The sequence below is a fragment of the Saccopteryx bilineata genome, chromosome 2, assembly GCF_036850765.1.
Source record: "Saccopteryx bilineata isolate mSacBil1 chromosome 2, mSacBil1_pri_phased_curated, whole genome shotgun sequence".
Lineage (NCBI taxonomy): Eukaryota > Metazoa > Chordata > Mammalia > Chiroptera > Emballonuridae > Saccopteryx > Saccopteryx bilineata.
In genome coordinates this window covers 355,195,069-355,217,815 of record NC_089491.1, presented here as the reverse complement: position 1 = coordinate 355,217,815, position 22,747 = coordinate 355,195,069, and the positions used below count along the sequence as shown (strand labels likewise).

Genomic DNA, 22,747 nt, shown 5'->3' with positions numbered 1-22,747 from the left:
CAGTTGGGAATAAACCTTTAAACACAATTTTATTTACAATAGTGCCCCAAAGAAACCATACAGGGGGGCCTCAGCTACGACAGTCTCGACATGTGACGTTTCAAGTTTACGACACTCACACCCATGAAAACTTTAAAAAATTGAAGCATGAGTGTTTTGGCTTACATTGTTAGTGTTGTACTTACAGACTACGGGGGCAAACTTGTTCCGGACTGGCCTGGAACAATTCTTGAAGAAGGTAAAGAGGCCTGCAACAGATCCTGTACCCTCCACATCAGCTGCTTCTCGAGATGAACACCTGTAGTGCAGGTAGAATCATCTCCAGTATCTCCTGCATGTTCCTTAGGCAATCCTGATTCTCCTGACCCAGTATCTCCAGCACCTTCTGCAGGTTCTCCTGCCTCCCCAGCTTCCTCCTCCCAGTAGGTCACTCTCTCCCACCTTGCAATGCCCCTTCCAGTGTGCAAGCCAATCACAAGAATAAAGGTAAGGAATTTTTTTTATTTTACTGTCATTTTTGGTCACTTTTTCTGTTACTACAGTACAGTGTATAGTACAGTATATTTTTGTTCTTTTCCTTTTCCTGTGGCTTAGTTGTGTTTTTATGTTCTAGATTATGATTTTACAACTGTGTTAGGATAGGTAAGTGACTTAGGCTGCAGTGTGTTTCTACCTACACCAAAATTCAAGATATGTCATTGTGGTAGGAACTGAACTGTGTCATAACCTGAGGACCCCCTGTATAATACCTAGGAGAAGATGAAACAGAAGTGCAGACTGTGCCTCTTACCATCTGTGGATTCTCCCGAATCCCAGCATTAGACTCCACCCCCACCCTCAATGACATATTTTCTATTCTTTCTTCAAGAATCAGACCAAGCCTCATCCATATGTCTTCTGCCAAATTCAATAGTCAAGAAGCAATTTTTTGTATTATTTTAAAAGTTGGCTTATATGTAGTGTTGTCTTCTGTTTGTTTATTTTGTTTTGAGAGGAGCAGACAGAGAGAGATTGAGACAGAACATTAAGCTGCTGGATATATGTGCCCTGATTGAGGAATAGAACTGACAACGTCCGTGCTCTGGACAATGCTCAACCAACGGTGCTATTCAGCCAGGGCTTTTTTTTTTTTTTTTTTTTTTTTTTTTTTTTTTTTTTTGTGACAGAGACAGTGAGTAGACAGAGAGAGGGACAGAAAGACAAGAAGGGAGGGAAATGAGAAGTATCAATTCTTCATTGAGGCACCTTAGTTATTCGTTGATTGTAATCTCATATGTGCCTTGTCCGGGGGGTTCCAGCAGAGCAAGTGACCCCTTGCTCAAGCCAGCAACCTTGGGCTCAAGCCAGCGACCTTGGGCTTTAAGCTAAGGACCATGGGGTCATGTCTCTGATCCATGCTCAAGTCGGCGATCCCACACTCAAGCTGGTGAGCCTATGCTCAAGCCAGCAACCTCAGGGTTTCGAACCTGGATCCTCTGTGTCCCAGTCTGACGCTCCTTGCATAGCGCCACTGCCTGGTCAGGCCCATTTATTATTTTCTAAGTGATCCACAAGTGAAAATCTGAAAAATCTTGAGAATTGCTGTGTGAGGGTTGCTTTGTCTTGTGTCTGGCTTACGGACATGTGGTAAATCCAATCGAGTTAAAAAGAAATGCCATATTCTTTTGCCAGTATTTGATTTAGGATAGTTTTATCTAATTCCTTTTCTTTCATGAGTCTAAAATACCTCTTTGTTGTCATTAAACTCAGGTTAGTTTCAAAATTATTAAAAACTAGCTGTACCCGGCCACGCATTGCTGTGGCTCAGTCTGGTTAAATGGAAAAGAAAGAAAATAGAAAGCACACATTTCTAATATGTTTAATTTCACAATGCTTTTGGGTATACAATAATTTTTGTTGTTCTATTGTCTGTACAGATATAGAGATTGTCTGGTTTGCCGAGTCTAGAACACGCAACATGTAATTGTCCATGTGAGAAGCAATCCGTGTGTAGATCTAAAGCGCACAATTCTAAAGATTGGCCCTGGGCTTTGTTGATGGTGATTCCCAGTGCCAATCGAATTGGGAATTGCAGTGTTTTAAATTGAAATGGCATATCCATTGTAATCATAGTAATGCGAGGAATGAGGATATCTTCATCACATTTGAAAGGTCCTGTCAAGATTGTTGCTTCTATGACATTGCTCATTAATTTTTTACAGCACACAGCCCCAAACACTTCATGTTTTACCATGAAATCCATCAGCGATTTCAGCTTCTGTCTGAAAACACATGCTGTGATGTCATGCCTATCCACTGGCGATTGGCCAGGAAGTAAGAGCTGTTATATATCATCCCAAGCTGGATTGCATGTGAATGTAATGAATAGGTCTGGACGCCCGTAGTGAAGAATATACACAATTGCATCTTGAGGATACTCATGCATATGACGTGGATGCCTGTATATGAAGATGGCAAAATCGTTAGTCTTCCAACATTAGTTGTATTACCGTCATTTACAACTGCATCTCGCAAATGAACGTATTCTTCAGAGTGAAGCTTGGTCTGATTCAAATGGATGAATATCAACATTCTGTTTCAGTTTTTGCATACATATCTACGATGTATTGGTGAAACAATTGACGGCATTTCAAAGTGTGATTGTCTCCATTCTCTCGAATCATTAATCGGTATGAATAATAGTTTATTGTGCTGCATTTCATATTTGTTTCTTCGTCACTGACTGGATTTATCATCTTAACGTTGAAGTGATATCCATTGGCACCATCCCAAAATATGACTGGATATTGCAGGGCATCGTAGCATCGATGAGTTTCTGCAAGTTTTGTCAATTGATTGTTTTTCCGATGAAGAACAATATCTCCAGGTTGGAATTGACCTCCGACTATAACAATTGCCACTTCGTCTATAGTTGGAGCATTGAATCTTCGCACATGTTCTCCAGCAGCCGTTTTGTCAGCATGAATAACAATCTTGTGTCTATCAGATGGCATCATGTCAATTGCTGTTTTGAACAAATGCACTAAATTGTTTTTTCCGTGAAGAAGCTCTTGCAGTTGGGAAACGATGGACATTTTATGCCAGTAGAAATTCCGCAGCATGCATTCAGTTCATCATTGCCATCACCGATGAAATTCATTTGTAGGAATTTATGTTGACCATCTGGGAATGGAAGCAGGGAGCCGGCTTTATGATAAATTTGTCCTTTCACTTTGAAAGTAGGCATGAATTGAGCTGTTACGATTTCTGCGCTGAACGACGTTATTTGGAAGCATGAGTTCTATTTCTGATGTTAGATAGGAAATGCTTTGATTCAGTGGTATATCCGGCAAGCAAAGTTTTTAATGGCTCTGGCAGTTCTCCAAGTTGAGGCAGTTTAATTTTTCCAACGGCACAACACATTCCTTTCATTTCTCCATTAAATTTCAGAGCCTTACAATAAGGACACACTTCAGTCATAGTGCAGATAGAACATGCCAGCTCAAACTATAATCATCAGCTGGGTTGTACCGGAATGGAAGGCGACTGTAATCGCGTGATTGCTGAGCACGGAGTCGTGTTTGACGCTGATCTGCTGTTTCTCGTTGACGTCTTTCAGCCACTCTCAGCCTGTCGCGTTCATTCTGTTGAGAACGAAACAGATCTGAAGCTGCAGAAAGCGATTGCCATGCTCGCAACCGTACATCCTCAAGTCTGACTGCACGTTAATGGATTGTAAATCGGAAACATTGAAATGGAATCGTAAAATATTTAGTATAGCGTGTGTTGCTCATATGTCCAACAGATGGCACTGTTTTACAAAAAAGCATGTTTTTACCTGTTAGAGATGTGACATCTATATCTATAGAATAGTAGGTATATAAAAAAGAGCGCATATTCAAATGCAACGATGTGTCAAAATTTCAAAGCAATCAGTGAAGAACTTTTGGATATTTAAGATTTTGAAAAAACGAACATTTACATTTTTATTTATATAAGATACAGAGTAACATGTATTATTACCCTAGTTCATTCTAACATAAAACAGTTTATGTAAGTGTAACTATTATCTGCCCTTTGGGAGCCCAATGAGGGAGGAAGGGAGAACACTAGGAAAAGGTGAAGGAATACAGGAGAAATGCAGCCAAATTTATTCACCAGGGGCACACACAAGAAAAGGTGACTCTCTCAGAGGATGGAGATAGAAAGGCGTGTGGTTGGGGAGGATAAGACTGAAAGGCTAGGCCCTGGCCGGTTGGCTCAGCGGTAGAGCGTCGGCCTGGCATGCGGGGGACTCGGGTTCGATTCCCGGCCAGGGCACATAGGAGAAGCGCCCATTTGCTTCTCCACCCCCCACTCCTTCCTCTCTGTCTCTCTCTTCCCCTCCCGCAGCCAAGGCTCCATTGGAGCAAAGATGGCCCGGGCGCTGGGGATGGCTCCTTGGCCTCTGCCCCAGGCGTTAGAGTGTCTCTGGTCGCTCGCGGCAGAGCGACACCCCGGAGGGGCAGAACATCGCCCCCTGGTGGGCAGAGCGTCGCCCCTGGTGGGCGTGCCGGGTGGATCCTGGTCGGGCGCATGCGGGAATCTGTCTGTCTCTCCCCGTTTCCAGCTTCAGAAAAATAAAAAAAAAATAAAAAAGACTGAAAGGCTCTAAGGGATGTGGCTGTGGGTTGGGTGGAAGGGAGGCTGAAATAACCAAAGGTCAGGGCAGCTCATATGGCCACGCTGTTTTCCACCAGGCTGGGTCTCAGGTACTCGTAGGGCAGGTCCAGCTTTGCATTCCGGATCTCAATTTCTTTATCCAGGGCAGCCAGCTCCTTCCTGAACTTGTTCAGCACAGCTTTAGGCTCAGGGCCCCCAAAATACTCCTCCTCATGCTGGCCCAGAGCCACCTGGCATGGGGAGAAAAGGGCATTTGATCGCCTTATGACACCCGGTTTGGAGTGCCCATCTCCCCATAGCTGCCCCCTTCCTCAGGGACCAGAGCACCTGGCTCTCACCATAACAGGCTGGCGTCTGCCCAGTTGCCAAGTGATGGACATCTGGAGAGAAGCCTGATGAAAGTTGGGCAGTGTTGCCATGACCGTCTCCAGTGTCGCATCCTTGGTGGTCGGTGGGGGCAGTCGCATAGTACAGGGTGCGTTAGGGACCCAAGAATACCAATCCAGCTAAGGAAGGACAGATATCTAAAATCAGTATCTGCTAAGCAAACAAAAAACTTTAGCCGCCTGCACACAGCCCCATCCTCCAGTACAGGTGCAAATGTCCACTGCCCTCCCATAGTAAGTACCTGGCCCATGTGGACAGAGGAGTGCTGGCCAGTGCAGGTGAAGATGCACATGGTGACAAAGTGGCAGAGCTGGTCCCGGGACTGTAAGGAGATGGGAAACCCTGCAAGGGGTAAGGAAGGTTAGAAGCTCTGAAGCCAGAACAGAGCAGAGTTCAGAGAGCAGGGAGAGCAGGAGAGAGAGGGGGGCAAGGAATCTCAGGAACTGATGTGAGTGGCAGTGGGGAAATGGGGAGATCCCCTGGGAGGGCCTCTCTCAGTGGGGTACTGGTACGGTTCATACTGGCTCACAAGAGTCAGTTACGTTAAATGTTCAGGTATTAGGCAAGATGATTGACATCACAACTTTAGCTATGGTGGAAATATTTGCACCATGGAAATGGCCAAATGCTAAAACCCAGGGCTTCTTTATTCCCCCAGAGAGCCAGTTGTTGAACATTTATAAGCAGCCACTGGTCCCACTGCATCTGGGACCTAGAGAGGTTCTTATTGCACAGGAATCGAAGAAGGCCTTTGGGCATTTAAATAGGGGTTGGACATGCTTCTGGAAGGTTTAAGAGAAACAGGGAGGATTCTGGGGATGCTCCAAGGAGGAATCTCTCACATTGGCGGTCTCAGGGCAGGGGCTCAACTCACCTTGGTCCTGAGCCCCTTGCAGCCCAATTTCAGTGATCTCTCGACACCAGGACTGCAGTTCAAGATCCTCTTTCACGGCCTCGTCCATCTTATAGTGAAGACTCACAATTCCCTCCACATAGCTGCCGGCCAAGGGATTGGGCTGAGAGAGTGGAAGCTGACAGGGAGCCTCCAGATCCCCTGGGCTCCTTGCTCACAGGGCCAGGCCAGGGCCCCCAGGCCCCAACACAGTCCTTCTGTTCTCCTGGGCCTCTTCCTGCCCACCCACCCGCACCAGCCTTGTCTTCCCCTTGCCTCACCAAGAGATGACTTCCCAGAGCCGCAGGGCATCTTGGGCATAGAAGGAAGACTTGACTCCCAGGAGCCCTCGGTCAGCCAAGTCCTCAGGAGGACAGAATGATCTATAGGTTAAATTGGCTCCAGCTCGCCTAAGGAGCTCCACATGGCCTCCCCCACCAGAGCTCACCACCTGAAAAGCAAGGATGGGCAGGGTCAGGCAAATCCACCTGCCCAACGCCAGAGCTGGGAGAAACATGAGCTCCAGAATCTCCCTCCTGTCTACATACCTGGTCAAAAACGCCCATGTCAGAGACCAGCCCAGTCCTGGCCCGCACGTTAATTTCCATGGTGTATCGCAGATGCGGGATTAATAGCTGGAAGGAGAGAGCCAGAGACTGCAAAGTCAGAGGAGAGTAGTGACAAGTCCCTGTAGGAAACTGGAGTTGAAGAGCAGGAAAGGTTCCCGGTCTTCAGGAAAAGCAGAGACATGAAGTTCAGTGGTCCCTCGACAGCAAAGAGTGTTCAGTTGATTTGCAACTCATTCCACAAACCATTGATTTATTGCTGTATGATATTGTAAAAAGAAAAAAATCATTCTCCTTTTCTTTTCATATAAGACTGTCCAAGTTCTAGCTCAGTTTTCTCAACCTTTTTTTATCATCACTCTTCTAAAGAGCCTTTTCAGATATATTTTCCTCTTCTCCCCCCCCCCCCCTGAATTTTTTTAAGGAATTTTCCAAAGACTTTATTTGAGCCAAACTGATGATAGTTGTTGGGAAGCAAGATCTCAAATGCTTCACCCCATGAAATTTTAATGCTACAGATATACTATATCAGTTATGTTCTGTATGCATATGTTTGATTCCTACATAAAAATTGTAAGTTTTTTGTTGTTGTTGTTGTTTTTACAGGGACAGAGAGTCAGAGAAAGGGATAGATAGGGATAGACAGACAGTAATGGAGAGAGATGAGAAGCATCAATTATCAGTTTTTCGTTGCAACACCTTAGTTGTTCATTGATCGCTTTCTCATATGTGCCTTGACTGGGGGCCTCAGCAGACCGAGTAACTCCTTGCTGGAGCCAGCGACCTTGGGTCCAAGCTGGTGAGCTTTTTGCTCAAGCCAGATGAGCCCGCGCTCTAGCTGGCGACCTCGGGGAATTGAACCTGGGTCCTTCTGCATCCCAGTCTGACACTCTATTTACTGCGCCACCGCCTGGTCAGGCAAAAGTCTAAGTTTTTTTGCATCCCAGAACTTTTCCATGGTCCTGGTCCCATTTTTACCCCTTGGGGGTATATTTTCTTCCACTGACGATGCATGCTGTAACCTGCCTACCTTCAGAACTCCATCTCCTACCCTCTCCATTTTGACCATGGCACTCACCTTCTTTCTTTTTCATCTTAAGTGAGAGGAGGGTAGATAGAGAGACAGACTCCTGCACATGCCCCAACTGATATCCACCTCGCAAACCCCATTTAGAGCTGATGCTCAAATCAACTAAGCTATATCAGCGCCTGAGGTCGACACTCGGACCAATCGAGTGACTGGCTGTAGGAGAGGAAGAGGGAAGGAAGGGAGACAGAAGCACATCTCCTGTGCGCCCTGACCAGGAATCAAACCTAGGCTGTCCATATGCTGGGCCAACGTTCTACCCACTGAGCGAGCCAGCCAGAGCCTGCACTCACCTTCTCTCGGTTTTTCAGACATGCCACGCTTGTTACTGCCTTGAGACCTCTGCACTGTTCTAAGCATTCCCTCCACCTAGAATAGTGTGCGCCTTGATCATCTCATGGCTGGCGCCTCATAGTCTTGATCTCTATGTCATGTCATTAAGGGAGTCTTTCCTGACTACCCAATCTGAACTTGATATCCCATCACTCTGCTTTGATTCTCTGCATTGTACTTGTCACAGCTAATATGTTATAATGCAATCTTTATTGCCTGTGAGCCCTAAAGTGAATTACTTAGCACGGACATCCAGAATGGTTCTTGCCCCACTAGAAGCATCCAAGAAAAAACGTTAATGGGTGAATACTGCATTCAAATTGTCTGTTTGAAAAAAAAAATGGCTACTGTTCTTGACCTGAGCACATCTAACTGGCCTATGTGTTATTATTTTAGAACTCTTCAGAACTGGTTGGAAAAATCTGTTATTTGCATGGTCCCCTTTTGGCAGGGTCAGAAACCTATGGATCACGAGCCAGATATGGCTCTTTTGATGGCTGCAAAGACTCGTGGACAAATCTTTAATAAAAAATAATAATAATAACGTTAAAAATATAAAATATTCTCATGTATTACAATCCACATATTTCCTACCGCTCATGTTCATCGTTGCAGGTGGCTGGAGCCAATCACAGGTGTCCTCCAGAACAACACCAAATTTTTACTGGATAATGCGTAACATACACAGGTTGTTCTATGGCTTTCATGGAATTACATTTTAAGATATGTGGCATTCGTAGCTCTCTGAGCCAAAAAGGATCCCGACCCCTGCCGTTTGGGAAGGAATCCCAGTCTTTTGAGGGTACTATTTATAAGTAATACATTTATCTATCTGTGCATTATACATAAAGAGAGTAAGACTTCTTACCTCCCACCACACCCACTGCCCACCTTGCCAATGAGTCATTTTCCCCTACTTGGGAGGTGATGTCGCCCTGTTGAAAATGCAGAACAGTCCTTGCTCGCTCCCTTGCTCACTTGTCTTTCGTTGGTTGGCTTTCCCCACACCCTGAAATTCCACAGAGGTAGTGCCTCCAGAGGAAGGACTGTGCCATGAGGCCAAAGGGCAGGCAGAAGAGAAGGGGATAGGGCATTACCTTGAAGATAGGATGTATCGATGGAAGGCATCTCATGGTGGCCACAGCGATAACCTCAGACATTAAATGTCCCCTCAGAAGATGAGAATTCAGCTCATGAACCTGGAAGTCAGAGCTGCGGACCCAACATTTGGCCAAGAGCCAGACCATTGGGGGATCCGTGGGCAGGAAAAGTGGTGGTGTGGGGGATCCTGTGCATGGCAATTGGAGCTAGAGCAAGGATAAGAGTGGGGAAGAGAGAGATGAGTGTGGGTGCCCAGCAGATTCCCCATCCTTTGCATATTTAACCCCTCCCTTCTTCCTCAAATTTGCTTAGCTTTCTCCATCTGACTGCTGCTACTCCCCAACAGCTACTATTCCATCTCCGCCCTTTCCTACCCACTCAGAGCATTAACATGCTACAAGCTGCTCTACCCCGGGCCTTCTGCACAAACTCTTCTTCCACTGCCTTGCTGGCCTCCACCTTCCCTTTCAGCCCCTCAGGGTGAACAAGATTCAAACCCTCTGCTTCCTTTATCCCGTGCTCTTTTTCAGAAACTTCAGCTTCTCTTGGACCTTCCAACATCATCCCTATCAGCTGACTAAGTCTCCAGTTCTCAGCTACTGGTCACTAGCTAGCTGTAACAATTTGAATGTCTCCCCATACCTCATGATTGGCCTGACAAAAGGCCACCCAATCATATTTTTCTCTTTATTTCTGTAGGTGCCTTGCGTGACGCTTCCTTTTCTCTCTTCTTGAATCTAAGCCAGTTTAATTTTCCTCTGCATGCCCCATCCTCCTTCCTCTGTACCCCCACAGCTATTCCCCACATCGGAGCGCATCACCCCCATCTTGGACAATTGCTGGAGCATGTCACCCTAATCTTATATCTAGCATTTCCCTTCTCTGGTCCATTCTATACAAAATCACCCATAGAATATGCCAACAGAATCTTTCACAACAGCCTACTCCAGCTACCTGTGTCATACTCCTTGATTTGGTGTCCACAGCCAGCTACAGTCTCGGCCCTTTCACCTCACACTATTCCCCACCATTCCAGCCCAACTGTCTACTGGTAAGTTGACTTCTCACACTCATCACACCTCAGCCTTCTGCCCAACCCATCTCCCCCTGGGGCAGGTCCTGCCCCTCCCCCAAGGCCCTAGCCCACCCCATCTCTTCTGACTCCTCCCAGACTGTCTCCATCGTCAGGTACTTCCTCAGCACTGGAGCACATATAGATTTTCCTAACTGTCTCTCCAGCTAGACTGCAACTTCCCATCTCTGCCTATTTCCTCCTTCAGTGCCACCTCATGCTCAGCACAAGGGAATCCTCAGTGAATTTGGGTAAGGGGCTGAATTGACAGGGCCAGCCACAGGGAAGAAGAAATTCTAGGTCCTCTCACCTGGATGACCATGGGCAAGAGTTGCCCATCCGGCTGCAGTTTCAGCATGACCAGGGGGGCTGCCAGGTGCTGCTGGCTACACAGGATGACATTAGCCTTGATCCCATCCAGCAGGGAGAAGTCAGCTTCAAACAGCGTACCTCCCTGGATGGGGGTAGAGGGCAAGTGCTATCAACATAAGCCATCTTCTTCTCACCCAGATTACCCAAGGGAAGAAGAAAAAGAAGGAAACTAACTTGTCTGCATCATCTACTTTGTACCAGGTAATGAATCACATGCTGATTGCCTCACATAATTCTTACACGCACTTGAATTAGCCCCAGTTTTATAAAAGAGGACACAGGTGATAAAAGAGGTATCTTACCTGAAGTCACACAGCTTATAAACAGCAGAGCCAGGGTACAAATCCAAGTCTATCTTATCTTAAAATCTGAATTTTCTCTTTCAATTGATCCATGTTGACTCCTGGTTAACAACCCCACCCGATCTGAGTCTCTTACTCCACACTCTCCCAAATCCCTAGCACCACGGCCCAGTTATTTTTTCATTTTAATTCTGTCTCTATCGCCCATCACACCCTCTTCTTCCACACTATGCACTTCTCATTGGAGAAGTGTGTACACCTCTCCAGGACCACTCAAGATTCCCCTGTAGAATTCCCTCTGGCCATCCAACAGCAAGCTGGGCTCACAGTGGACCCCAAAGCAGCACATACAGTAACCACACTCTTATTTCACTGTGTGGCCTCCTTTGGGCTATGAGGTCTATACCTGGAGCTCCTTCTCCAGCTGGGCCTGCAGCTCCTCCATCCCTGGAGGAAACACTAGGCGGGCAGGAAGTTGACTGGAGCGCCTTAGCAACATTGGGTTGGCACCATTGAGAAACTGGTACCCGAAAAAGGCATCCTCCTGCCAGGAATCCCGCACCTTCCCTGGGGATGTGGAGCAAGTTGAGAGATTTGAGGTCCTGGTTCTTCCAACCCCCACCAAACCATCCCCTCTTGACTCCAGCCTACCAGAAGAACCCAGACCTCAGGTCACCCCACACTGGTCCCAGTGGAATCTGGGGGTCAGGATCTCAGAGAAACACTGGGGTAGGGTACTGACCAGCCAGCTTGCTTTGGCCACACCAGAAAATTCTGCTGAAGTCATCCAGTTCCTTCCAGCAAGCCAGAATATTTAAAGAGTCTTTGACAGCTAGCTCAGCCAGCCTTCAGGGAAAGATAGGCAAAATGGTTGAGAGTTATTCTCAGAATCACACATTACAACCATAGGCATCCACCTTGGACCAGTCTAGCCCCTTGGCTTCCACTGGACCAGGGTACTTCTCATTCATCCAGTCCCCCTTGTTCTCACCCCTTGGCCAGTGAAGCCTCAAAGTCAATCTTTTTGTCCTCCAGAAATCTCTCATCTAGCGGGAGGTCGCTTATACTGGCTGCAGCCACATTCAGGATTAACCCATCCTTCCAGTTGCCCCACCTGTGGTGCAGAAATGAAATCAGGCATTGATGTGAGGAGGGGCCAGGGCTCCCTGTGAGGTCAGGAGGAGTCACCGGGAAGGGGGCAGGCTAACCGGTACAGCTTCCTTCTCTCTTCCAGCTCCTCTTCCCTGTGTTTCTTGAACAGGCCTTGAAGGTCATCTACCACTGTGCAGCCTAGAAGTGGAAGGAGAACGTGGACGATACGGCTTCTCCTGAGAGCCTCTCCCTGTCCCTGCCAGGGGTGCCTTCTCAGCCCACCTCTGGAGGAGTAGAGGGCCTGACACTTCAGCATCATGCCCTCCCAACCTCCATTCTGCTGCATGCCATCTGCAGCAACCTGCCTCTTCCACAAGCTGAAAAGACCGGCCCTCCGGTTCCTGCCCCTCACCATTTCCAGTCTTCTCCTCTCTCCCCACCCCCAGCTTCTCTTGGGCCCCCAGTAGTCTCCTTGCAGCCCACCCTGCACTCACCAGTGCCCTCAGCCAGGCTCAGAACGCCATCGCCCTTCACCCAGCGGTAACACGGGAACCTGAACTCGTCCCCACTGGCCCCGGGGCCCTGCACAGAGACCCAGTTGCAGAACCAGGCGTCATCCTGAAGGAGGTGCCGCTTGCGCATTTTCACGAACAGCAGAGGCCCCAGGTACTCAGACACGTCCACTTTGAATTCCGTCTCCTACAGAGGACAGAAGAGGCTCACCATCCAGGGTGATGCCCGGAAGGAGGACTGGGACTGATTCCCAGCTGCCCCCAGGCCCTCCTGCTGGGCCTCTGGGAAAGCGGCGCAAAAGGAACTCAAAAGAGAAAAGATACGCACGGACCTGCTGTCTCCACGACCCCATTCTGGGTCGTCAAGTTCAGCCCAGGGTGAGGCAGAGGAGGGAGGATGCACTCCTTCCTGCTCTTTTCCCTTTCTGTAGTCTTTGATGTGCCAAGCGCTGAGCTGGGTGCTGGGCACCCACACAGTTGCGCGGGGAGGTTCACTGTGGACCAGGCAGTTACACCGTGGGACCCTGGCGACCCCAATGCCACCTCCAAGGTTTGGCGCGGTAGAGGCTCTCACCTACCTGGGGGCTGGCTTCCCCGTGAACATTCTGTCTAAGCAGAGACCTCTAGATGCTAAGGGTTTAGCCAGAAAAAGTGCGAGGAAGGAAAAGGTTGGGGACGTGCGTGCCAGGGAGAGGAAATGAGAGAGCGGAGGCTGATCGAGGGCAGCAGAGGCGTGGGGCGCGCAGAGCATGTGGGACATGAGCCTGGCTAGATCGTGAAAAGTCTCGAAGGTTAGGTCACGGCTTTGGATTTGGTCATGAGGACAAGTGGAAGCCATTCAAATGTTTTAAGCGGAATGGGGGAGGGGGTACGGGGGGGGGGGGAAGAGGCTGAAGGTGACGTAGGTTCAAGGAGACGCTGTGGGGAGGGGGGGAAGCGGACATCCAGACAGGGATGCCGGAGGTGTCCAGGAGATAGAATTGACACCCCTTGATTTCGTGGTTAGACAGGGGCGAACAGAGGGGGAGGCGTGAGTGACAGCCGGGGAGGCAAGAGGAGAGGTGTGAGAGAGGTGAGGAGCCCCCCTTGGGGCATGTTCCTTTAGACATTCGTGGGACAGACATCTGGATCTGGGGGTCTTGGAGAGAGCTTGATGGACGATGGAAATTTGGGGATGGGGATGAAGGGAGAAAAAGGGGACAGAAGCCAACCCCCACCCCGCTTCGGTTCCTCCATCCCCCCCTGCCCCGTGATAAAGCCCGCAAGGTCGGGTTTCAGCAACAGCAGAAGAGATTTGAAATAGCAGCTTTTAAGAAGAGAGGAAAACAGGAGATGCACAGCCGCTTAAGGGTCCTTGAGTTTCAGAAAGAGAGCTCTGTGGGCGTGCGGGAGCATCCTCTCCATCCCAAGGAAGCCGGTGGCCCGAACTTTTATTGAGCGCTTGCTACGTGCCCCGCCCCGCCCTAAGGGCCCTGCCCAGCGGTCTCTGAGTGCTCTTAGCGCGGGGGCGAGTCTCTTCCCCGGTATTTGACGGCCTCCGGCCCGGTGCGCATCCCACTGCCCGGCTCCAGCCAGCTCACCTTGCCCCGCGACGGCCACAAGCGCGTCCCGAGAGCAGCTTCCCCGTGCTGGCCGACCAGCCACAGCTGCACCGGGTTGTTGGAGCCCGCACAGAGGGAGGACCCAGTGGACACGCGGACGCGGTAGACACCCATCTTGTCCAAAGACGTTTCGTGCCTTCTGAGGGGGAAGAGTGGACATGCCAAATAACTGGGCCCAAGACCCCGCCCCTCGGGAGCCTTGCAGGAGTAGGGGTGTGACTGGCAGGTCTCCAACCAACCCGGCCTGGCCACATGCTCTGGGCAGCCCAGAATTCAGCCCCAGCCCAGAAGGCGGGGCCCTAGAGGGGATACCGGGTACAGGCCACTATCTTTGTGGGAGGAGGATGGAATGGGGAAGCAGAATAGGATTTGGGAGAAAACATGCGGGAAGAAGGAATTGACATCTAGCCCAGGGGGCAGGTGGTGTGTGTAACCTGGAAGCCCCCTCCATCTAAACACACACATACCCCCTCCCACACACACACACACACACACACACACTTGCTAGTCTCACAGGCTGGTTCACCCTTTTCAACGGTCCTGCTTAATGTTGTAGGGGTGGATGAGGAGGCAAGGAGGCCTGATCTGCAGCAGCATTTGAATAAGATACCTTTGTGCCACCAAATTAATTTGACCAAATGTGAACCCTTGCAGCTATTCCCGGTGCAAGGCTCTGGGGCTCATGCCTTTCCAGCTTACAAGCCCTGCCTCTCTGCTGCCTGCAGGGTGAAAATCCAAACATTTTGTCCCTCAGAGCTCTTGCTGACCTTGCTTGCCCTCCTCCCACTTCATTCCACTGCACCCCACCCCACCTCTGCTCTCTCCACTTTGGGCTGGAGCCCTGTGTTTCCCAGAACCCACTTTGTTGTTTGCCTGCAGTCCTTACTCCTGAAAATTTTTATTCACCTTTTAAACTCTGGTTAGACTTCAGTTTTTGAAAGAAGTCTTCCCTGGCCATTCGACCCCTCCCTACGCCCTCACCAGAGCTAATAAGCTTTCCTCTCTACTGCTTTCCCTGTGTGCATACTTCTATTATTGCACACTTAATACTACAGTAACTTGTTTGTATGTCCATATCCCCCACCAAGGGGAGCCCCTCCCAAGCCAGGAACACATCCCAGCACAAATTACTCAATTTTGTTTCCCCTGAATTTAGCACAGTAGCAGGTTTGTGGGTGTCAATGTTTGCTCAAACATACTGAACTACAAGTTTAATGAAAGAGAAATGCTTCCCTTGAGGAAATGAAGACAAAGAACTTTCCATGTAAATAATAAGAGAATAGCAAAACAAGCTCCGGTACCCTCATGGTATAGATTAATATTAGTCTGGTGAAACCAATGAATTTGGTGGAAAATGTCTGTAATGCATACTTTCTTGTCTGCTTGACTTTTTGTTTTTTTGTTTTTTTTTGTGAGGGTATGGGAAGTACATTCACTTGATCCAAAGTTCACAAAGTACAAAGTGGTGTTCGCTAATGTCTGGCTCCCTCTTTGCCTCAGGTGACTCAGTCCCTTCACCCCATCCCAGCCGTCCACATTCACAAGCAAGTACATGCCTATCCTTTCTGTCCTTTTTCTGCACATAGTATAAACTTTACATACTGTTCTGCACCTTGTTTTTCCACATTACAACATAAATCAGGAGATCATTGTGCATCAGTACTTACAGAGCTTCCTCATTCTTACGGTGGCTATTGTTTTGATATAACAATGTTCTCTGCCAGTTTTCTTACATGTGGACATTTAGTTTGTTTGCTATCTTTTGTAACTATAAAATAAGTGTTCTGGAAAAATGTTTCCTGGTGTAGATACCATTTTTCCTATGTCGGTATATCTGTAATACAAAATCCTAGAAAATGCAAGATCTATTCTAGGTCAAAAGCATGTATGTGTACCTTTGGCAGAAATTGCTCAGCTGCCCTTAATAGAAGTTGTACCGATGTATGCTCCCATCAGTGAGTTAATGGATGTATAAGAAAGCCCATTCTCCCTCACTTTTGCCCAATTGTGTATTGATAAATGTTTTTACATTAGCCAATCTGAAAGGTGAAAAATGGTACCTAGTAGAATTTTAATTGCATCTCTCTTCTTATGAGTAAGGTTGAGCATCTTTTCATATTGTAGGAGCCATTTGTATTTCTTTTTCTGTGAACTAGCTGTTTCATTTTCTATTTGATTTTGGTCTTTTTCTTATTGATCTGTAAGAACTATTTGTATATTAAGAAAGTGCCCTGGCTGGATAGCTCAGTTAGTTAGAGCATTGTCTCCAATGCAGAGGTTGCCAGTTTGATATCCAGTCAGGGTACATATAGGAACAGATCAAAGTTGCCCCTACCCTCTCTCCTCTCACTCTCAAATCAATAAATAAGGAAATTTTAAATGTTTTTTAAAAAGGGAAAAATATTAGCCCTGTTCAAGCTCTATCACTACAAAAAGAGCCCCATAGAAATGACTTCTTTTTACCTATATCACTTCCTTAGAGCCAAGACAATGGTCTATAATAGTCTTCTCCACTAAAAGAAACCTGGGCTCCTTTGAAAGTAGCGGACTCTATGCCTTGGGGCAGGTAAAACTCGGTAAAAGCCTGGAACTGTGCTACTGTTGTTAAAACAGTAGGGTTGCTCTCAAGACAGTCACAGACTGTTCTGATACGGCAAAAGGTTTGACTCAAGAGACTCCCACTGGTTTTGTTGCGACTTTTTGAAAAGCAAAGACTAAATAATAAATAGGGTTAATTGAAATAGATAAATGTATCAGTTAGTAACCAAAAAATCGATTGGTTAATGGGTTGCATTAACCAAAAAATCTGTTCAAAATGGCTCAAACAAGAGAAACTTATTGTCTCAGAAAAGAAGAAGCCTGTCCCAGTAGAGCCCAAGCTCTACGTCAATCAGGCATCCCTGATTCGACTTCCTTGTGCAGTGGCACACTCCTGCTTATCAGCAGGGCTGGCAGCCTGTTCAAGATTACTCTTGAGGCGGCTATGAGGATGCTACTGTTAAATGTCACTGGAGGGAAGACACGACAAATTAGTTGCAATAATCACACAGGCAATTTACTACTCACGAATCCTTTTGGCGTGCCTGGGAACAGCTTAAGGGGGCCCCGTCAGCGAGCTCCTCTTGGCTGGCTTTGGTCAGAGCTCAGTGATGTGCCATGGAGACAGTCCACATCAACGTTGGAGTCTGGGCGACTACTGCAGCAAGGGCCCCTCAGCTTTAGTACTCTTTCTGGCCAACACCTTCTAACAGGTGTCAATCTACAGGATTATCACCTCAAACCACCTTTTTGGGAGTTCCTCACAGGGAACTCCCTTTATGTCAATGCACTGAAATGTTTACATTAAACCACTTTTTAAGATGTTCTTATTTTCATTAATTTTCAAAGTTAATGAAAATAACACCAAGCCATTTCTTACTATGTATAACTTCACACACATACTAACTGGGCTCTGCTTGTAAGTCAGAGACTGTGTATCACATTACAGAGTTAGAGCACTAAGCCACTATATTAATTCTTATCCAATTGGCATAACTTTACTTAATTTTAATAATTATTTTTAATATCCTTTTAATTACATTTATATATCTTCCATATTTTTATATTTCTATATATTTAATTACTATAACCTTATATTACTACAACAAAGCCCATAGGATAGGTTGTCTCTAGGGTTGTTAGATCCGTGGCTCAACAGCTTCATTAAGAAGCCAGGGTTTTCACCTGGGATCCACCCGGCACGCCCACCAGGGGCAAAGCTCTGCTCACCAGGGGGCGATGCTCTGCCCATCCTGGGCGTCGCCATGTTGCGACCAGAGCCACTCAAGCGCCTGAGGCAGAGGCCACAGAGCCATCCCCAGCGCCCGGGCCATCTTTGCTCCAATGGAGCCTTGGCTGCGGGAGGGGAAGAGAGAGACAGAGAGGAAAGCGCGGCGGAGGGGTGGAGAAGCAAATGGGTGCTTCTCCTGTGTGCCCTGGCCGGGAATCGAACCCGGGTCCTCCGCACACTAGGCCGATGCTCTACGCTGAGCCAACCGGCCAGGGCCTTTTTATATGTTTATTTTATTATCATTTTAAAACAATACTGTTCAATGCTATGTAATATAAAAAAAGATATCATATCCTAAAACTTCTACAAATCTATTTTATCATACTTTTGTTAAAATTTCTTTAATTTTTAATGTACTGAGTTATTCAGCAGTGAAGAGACTCTGAAATTCAATAAAAACCAAAATCCTGTTTTTAATGATTTAAAAAAAAAAAAAAAAAAAAAAAAAAAGAAGCCAGGGTTTGACTTGGCTGATGGTGGCAAGTGAATAGAGTGTTGATCTGGAACACTGAAGTCCCAGGTTCAAATTCTCTGAGGTCTCTGGCTTGAGTAAGAGGTCACTAGCTTGGCTGGAGCCCCCCTTCCCTCACATTAACACACATGTGAGAACAAATCAATGAACAAATAAAGTGATACAACAATGAGTTGATGCTTCTCTCTCTCTCTCCCTTTTTCTAAAAGAAGAAGAGGAAGCCAGGATTGTTTGTTTTGCTGTCTTTCCATCCTTCAATGAATTACCTTCTTACCACTCCAGTAATCCCACACAGACACAACATCTACTGAAGAAGGAAGGGCCATTCCTTCATGAGCCACCCTTTGTGAGAGTAGGGGAAGCTTTCTCAGAAACCATCCAGCAGCTTCCCCTTATCTACTTGGCCAAAACTGGGCACCAAACCCAAATCCTTCAAACAGACAAAGGAAATGAAACCACCATAGTCATCTTAACCTTGTCAGGATTTACCCCTGAATTACATGAGGAAAGGTGAAGTTTTACTAGAACAAAGATAGCTCCTTGGGAAATACAATAAGCTTCAGAGCCTCAAGTATGAATCAATCTGATGGGAATCCCAATTCTGAGATCCTGAGACAATATTCTTTGGGAGTGCAGGGGGATCTGACAAAATTCAGCAACACCAAGAAAACATCAAAAGAAGTATTTTAACGACTTTGAAGAAGTCTCTTCTACATGACCTGTGGTGACACTATGGATAAAGCACAGACCTGGAATGCTGAGGTCACTGGTTTGAAACCCAGGGCTTGCCTGGTCAAGGCACATATGAGAATCAACTACAGCAACTATAGCAACTATGAAGCAACTAGGAGTTGATGCTTCCTGCTCCTTCCCCACTTCCTTTCTATCTCTCTCTCTCTCTCTCTCTCTCTCTCTCAAATCAATAAATAAAAATTTTAAAAAGAAAAGAAAGAAAATCTGTGGGAAAGTCCATATAATAAGGAACTGAGCTCTCCTGCCAACAGCCAGTGAGGAACTGAAGCCTCCAGCCGACAGCCTCGTGAGGGAGCCATCTTGGAAACAGCCCCAGTCATCTTGGAAACAGCCCCAGTCAAGCCTTCAGATGATGCAGCCCCAGCTGACATATTGACTAAAACGTTATGAAAGACCTATGTTAGAACCACCTGACTCTCAGAAACTGTGTGAGATAATAAATGTTTGTTGTTCTAAGCCACTGAGCTTAGAGAGAATAATAATGCAGCAATACATAGTAAATAATAAATATGGTTGGCATATTTATTTTCTGAATCCCTGAACTCACAAGCTTGTGTAAAACTAAAACATTTATAATGAACTGACCACTTACAAAACTAGTCCTCACGTATTCTTACCAACCTTGCTAATCTAATTGGCTGCAGAGTGAAACTTCAAGCTTTGAAAAAGAAAACTTCACAAACTCCATGAAATGCTATTAGAAAATGAATCAAGCCTGACCTGTGGTGGCACAGTGGATAAAGCATTGACTTGGAATGCTGAGGTTGCTGGTTCAAGGCGCCAGGCTTGCCTGGTCAAAATATATATATGCGGGCGTTGATGCTTTCTGCTCCTCCCTCCTCCCTTCTCTCTCTCTCTCTCTCTCTCTCTTTCTCCTCACTAAAATAAATAAATAAAATTTTTTTAAAAATTTAAAAAGAAAACATATCAATCAGCCAGGCAATTGACAATGTTCATGTTGGAAGAAGAGCCATCCACCTGACATAACTCAGACAGGGGCTAAGCAAGGTTTTGGGTTGACTGTCGATGGATAACACATTCTCTGCAATAAAAAAAAACAGGCTTGGACAACCAGCAAAGCTTTTCTATGCAGGTGATGTCCACTGTCACTTACCTCTGTGTGGCCTCCTCTGTCCCCATGGGGCTCCTGTGAACTGACAACAGATGGTGCCCTCAAATTAAGGACAGAGAGAGTCCTGGATGTTAAACCTATTCACCTCTGTAGCTCCTCCCAGTCCTAATGCATCGGTCTTTTCCAAAACCCCCATCATGCAAAGGAGCCATTCCTAATCCCTTTATGTCCAGACTTTGAAACTCAACAATCCAAAACTGAGGCTCAGCACTGTAGGCCCAGTGAAATCATGAAAGTACCAGGACAATAAAAACCGATATGTTAATGTTGTATTTTGTAGGTACACTGCTCACAAAAATTAGGGGATATTTCAGAATGAATATGAAGCTATAAAATATCCCCTAATTTTTGTGGGCAGTATATTATTCCATCAAAGTGGGGCTCAGCCATGTAATTTAATGGATTATAAATAGCACTCCTCACATCCATGGTTGAAAGGTGTGGGATATGGGGAGGGCAAAGAAATCGCTGAATACTCCATGTTGCATGACGTGGTTCCTCCAACTTCCATAAAAATTATGAAATGCTTGATGTGATGTGATTTTAGGTGAAGAAACTGAATTTTGCTTCTAAATTTGCTCAATGGCCAATCAGAGACATTTTACTGGGAGCTGGGGTGAGAGGCAAGATGTGAGGCTATTAGTCTGAAGACTTCCACAGAAATTTGGGGGAAACTTTTGGATTTCTCTAGGCCATGAAAATCTGGGGAGAGGAGTAAGGACATTTCCCCTAGAGGTAAGGGTCAGGTATGTCCCATACTGACCATTATGCTACATTTGAGGTCCCATCCAGGGTGGTTTGAAGTAAGGTGGTGTAGTGACTACATGTTAAGCCTGAGCAAGAAGTGCACCCTCCCCACTACTGCTTAATTTTGGATAATTTATGCCAGGGTATTGATGCTACTCCCACAAAAACCTCTATGGTCCTAGGAAATCCACCTCAAAGATAACAGGAAGCTGTGTGACTGCATTGATATCAATCTTGTAGCCTTCAGGAAATAGATGCACAATCTCAAACTGGATGTTTTAATGCTAAGCTATGTCTACTTCGTTATGTGAACTTAGACCTGCTCAGCCTAAGACATTCTCTGGTGAAATAACTGGTGGCAAAAGACCTCAATATCTAGTGTTCTAGCCTCTAGACACCCCATTTCTTAAGAGAGTAGTGCTTTTCAGGATGTGTATTTGATATGCCTGAACTTTATAAGACTATACACTCTGTTCCTTCTGTTGAATCAGGATTCCATTATCCAGTTGAAAGACAATGGGTAGTTTATAATTTTTTGGTGACTATAAATAAAACTACCATAAAGATTTTCACACAGGTTGCTGTATGAACATAAGTATTTATTTCTCTTGGGTAAATACCTAAGAGTTGGTTCACTGAATCATATGGAAAGTTTATGTTTAACTTTCTAAGAAACTGCCAGTTTTCTATAGTGCATGTACCATTTTACATTCCCACCTGTGTGGAAATAAATAAAGATCACCCAAATGAGAACAGAGGCTATTTATTCAGAGTTGGCTACATAACAAAGGAGTTAGCCACCATCACTTGGCATTTTGAAGAGATTCAAAGATAGGCAAGGTAGTTGGAAAGCTCTACAGTGGACAAAAAGGAGGGCTTTGGGTATTTCCCTGATTGGAGGATCACCAACATATGTGATTGGTTAGGGGAGCACTTTTGCCTTTCCCTCATAGATGTTAAATTGAAGCAGAAGCAAAAATTAAGGAAGTTGGCAGTTATTGACCAAGTGCTGCCTGTCAGAAGCCGAAGCCGATCAACGACTGCTGGCTGACAAGGTCACAGCAGAGAAGATCCACAACTGCTGGCTGACAAGGTCACAGCAGAGAAGGCCAACAACTGCTGGCTGACAAAGTCACAGCAGAGAAGACCAACGGCTGCTGGTTGACAAAGTCACAGCAGAGAAAAGGCACAACGATACTTCCCCCTTTGACCTTTTGGATTAATTTGGCCTTTTATCCGCCCTTTTCTGGGTGTGTGCTATAATTTTGGCACAGGGATAATAGCACCGTGCATTCCTTGTAGATTCGTAGTGATTTCTTGGAAATAAGACAGAGGGTGTGAGTTCCACAGAAAAGCCTTTAAGACCCTTTGCCTGGGCTCATAGACATAAGAGGCTGGCTATGATATCCCTTGAAAAGGAATAAGCTTGTAAGAGAATTCCTTCTTATTAATCATGTTAGAAAAATAGATTGTGACTTATGAATAGGTAGGAAACAGTAACTATATACAGAAGCACCTTTCAGCCTTCACTTAATTCATTACTTTACCTCCCTAGCCTTTTCCTGTGGTAGAGAAACTTTCCTTTCTTCTTGCATACCTGCCCTGCAGGTGGTGGAACACTCTGAGAAAAATAAAGTTAGAACTTAACTAATGCATAATTAGTAGATAAATAAAACTTGACAAGACAATAGGACATTAGGTAAAGTAGAATTATTAATCAGTACTGACCTTTTAGAAGTTTGTACCAATATTGTTATTGCTGTTCAAGTTACTGTATAACCATACTTTGAATGACTTACCACCTGATTTATAGCTTATACAAATGAATTAACTGTTGCCTAGAAATATGTAACCAT

At 46.0% G+C, this 22,747-nt stretch overlaps 1 protein-coding gene across 1 annotated transcript; it reads right to left on the bottom strand.

Moving 5' to 3' along the window:
• Window positions 1-1,842: 1,842 nt before the first annotated feature.
• LOC136326641 (polyunsaturated fatty acid lipoxygenase ALOX15) lies at window positions 1,843-14,104 on the bottom strand. Its single transcript, XM_066262906.1, has 14 exons — window positions 13,938-14,104; window positions 12,340-12,544; window positions 11,962-12,043; window positions 11,745-11,867; window positions 11,496-11,599; window positions 11,160-11,320; window positions 10,390-10,533; window positions 9,004-9,213; window positions 6,469-6,555; window positions 6,202-6,371; window positions 5,903-6,024; window positions 5,270-5,370; window positions 4,980-5,147; window positions 1,843-4,871 (listed from the first exon to the last, which is right to left on the bottom strand). The coding sequence occupies exons 1-14, from the start codon at window positions 14,070-14,072 to the stop codon at window positions 4,692-4,694; spliced, it is 1,992 nt and encodes a 663-aa protein (XP_066119003.1). The 5' UTR covers window positions 14,073-14,104; the 3' UTR covers window positions 1,843-4,691.
• Window positions 14,105-22,747: the final 8,643 nt, after the last annotated feature.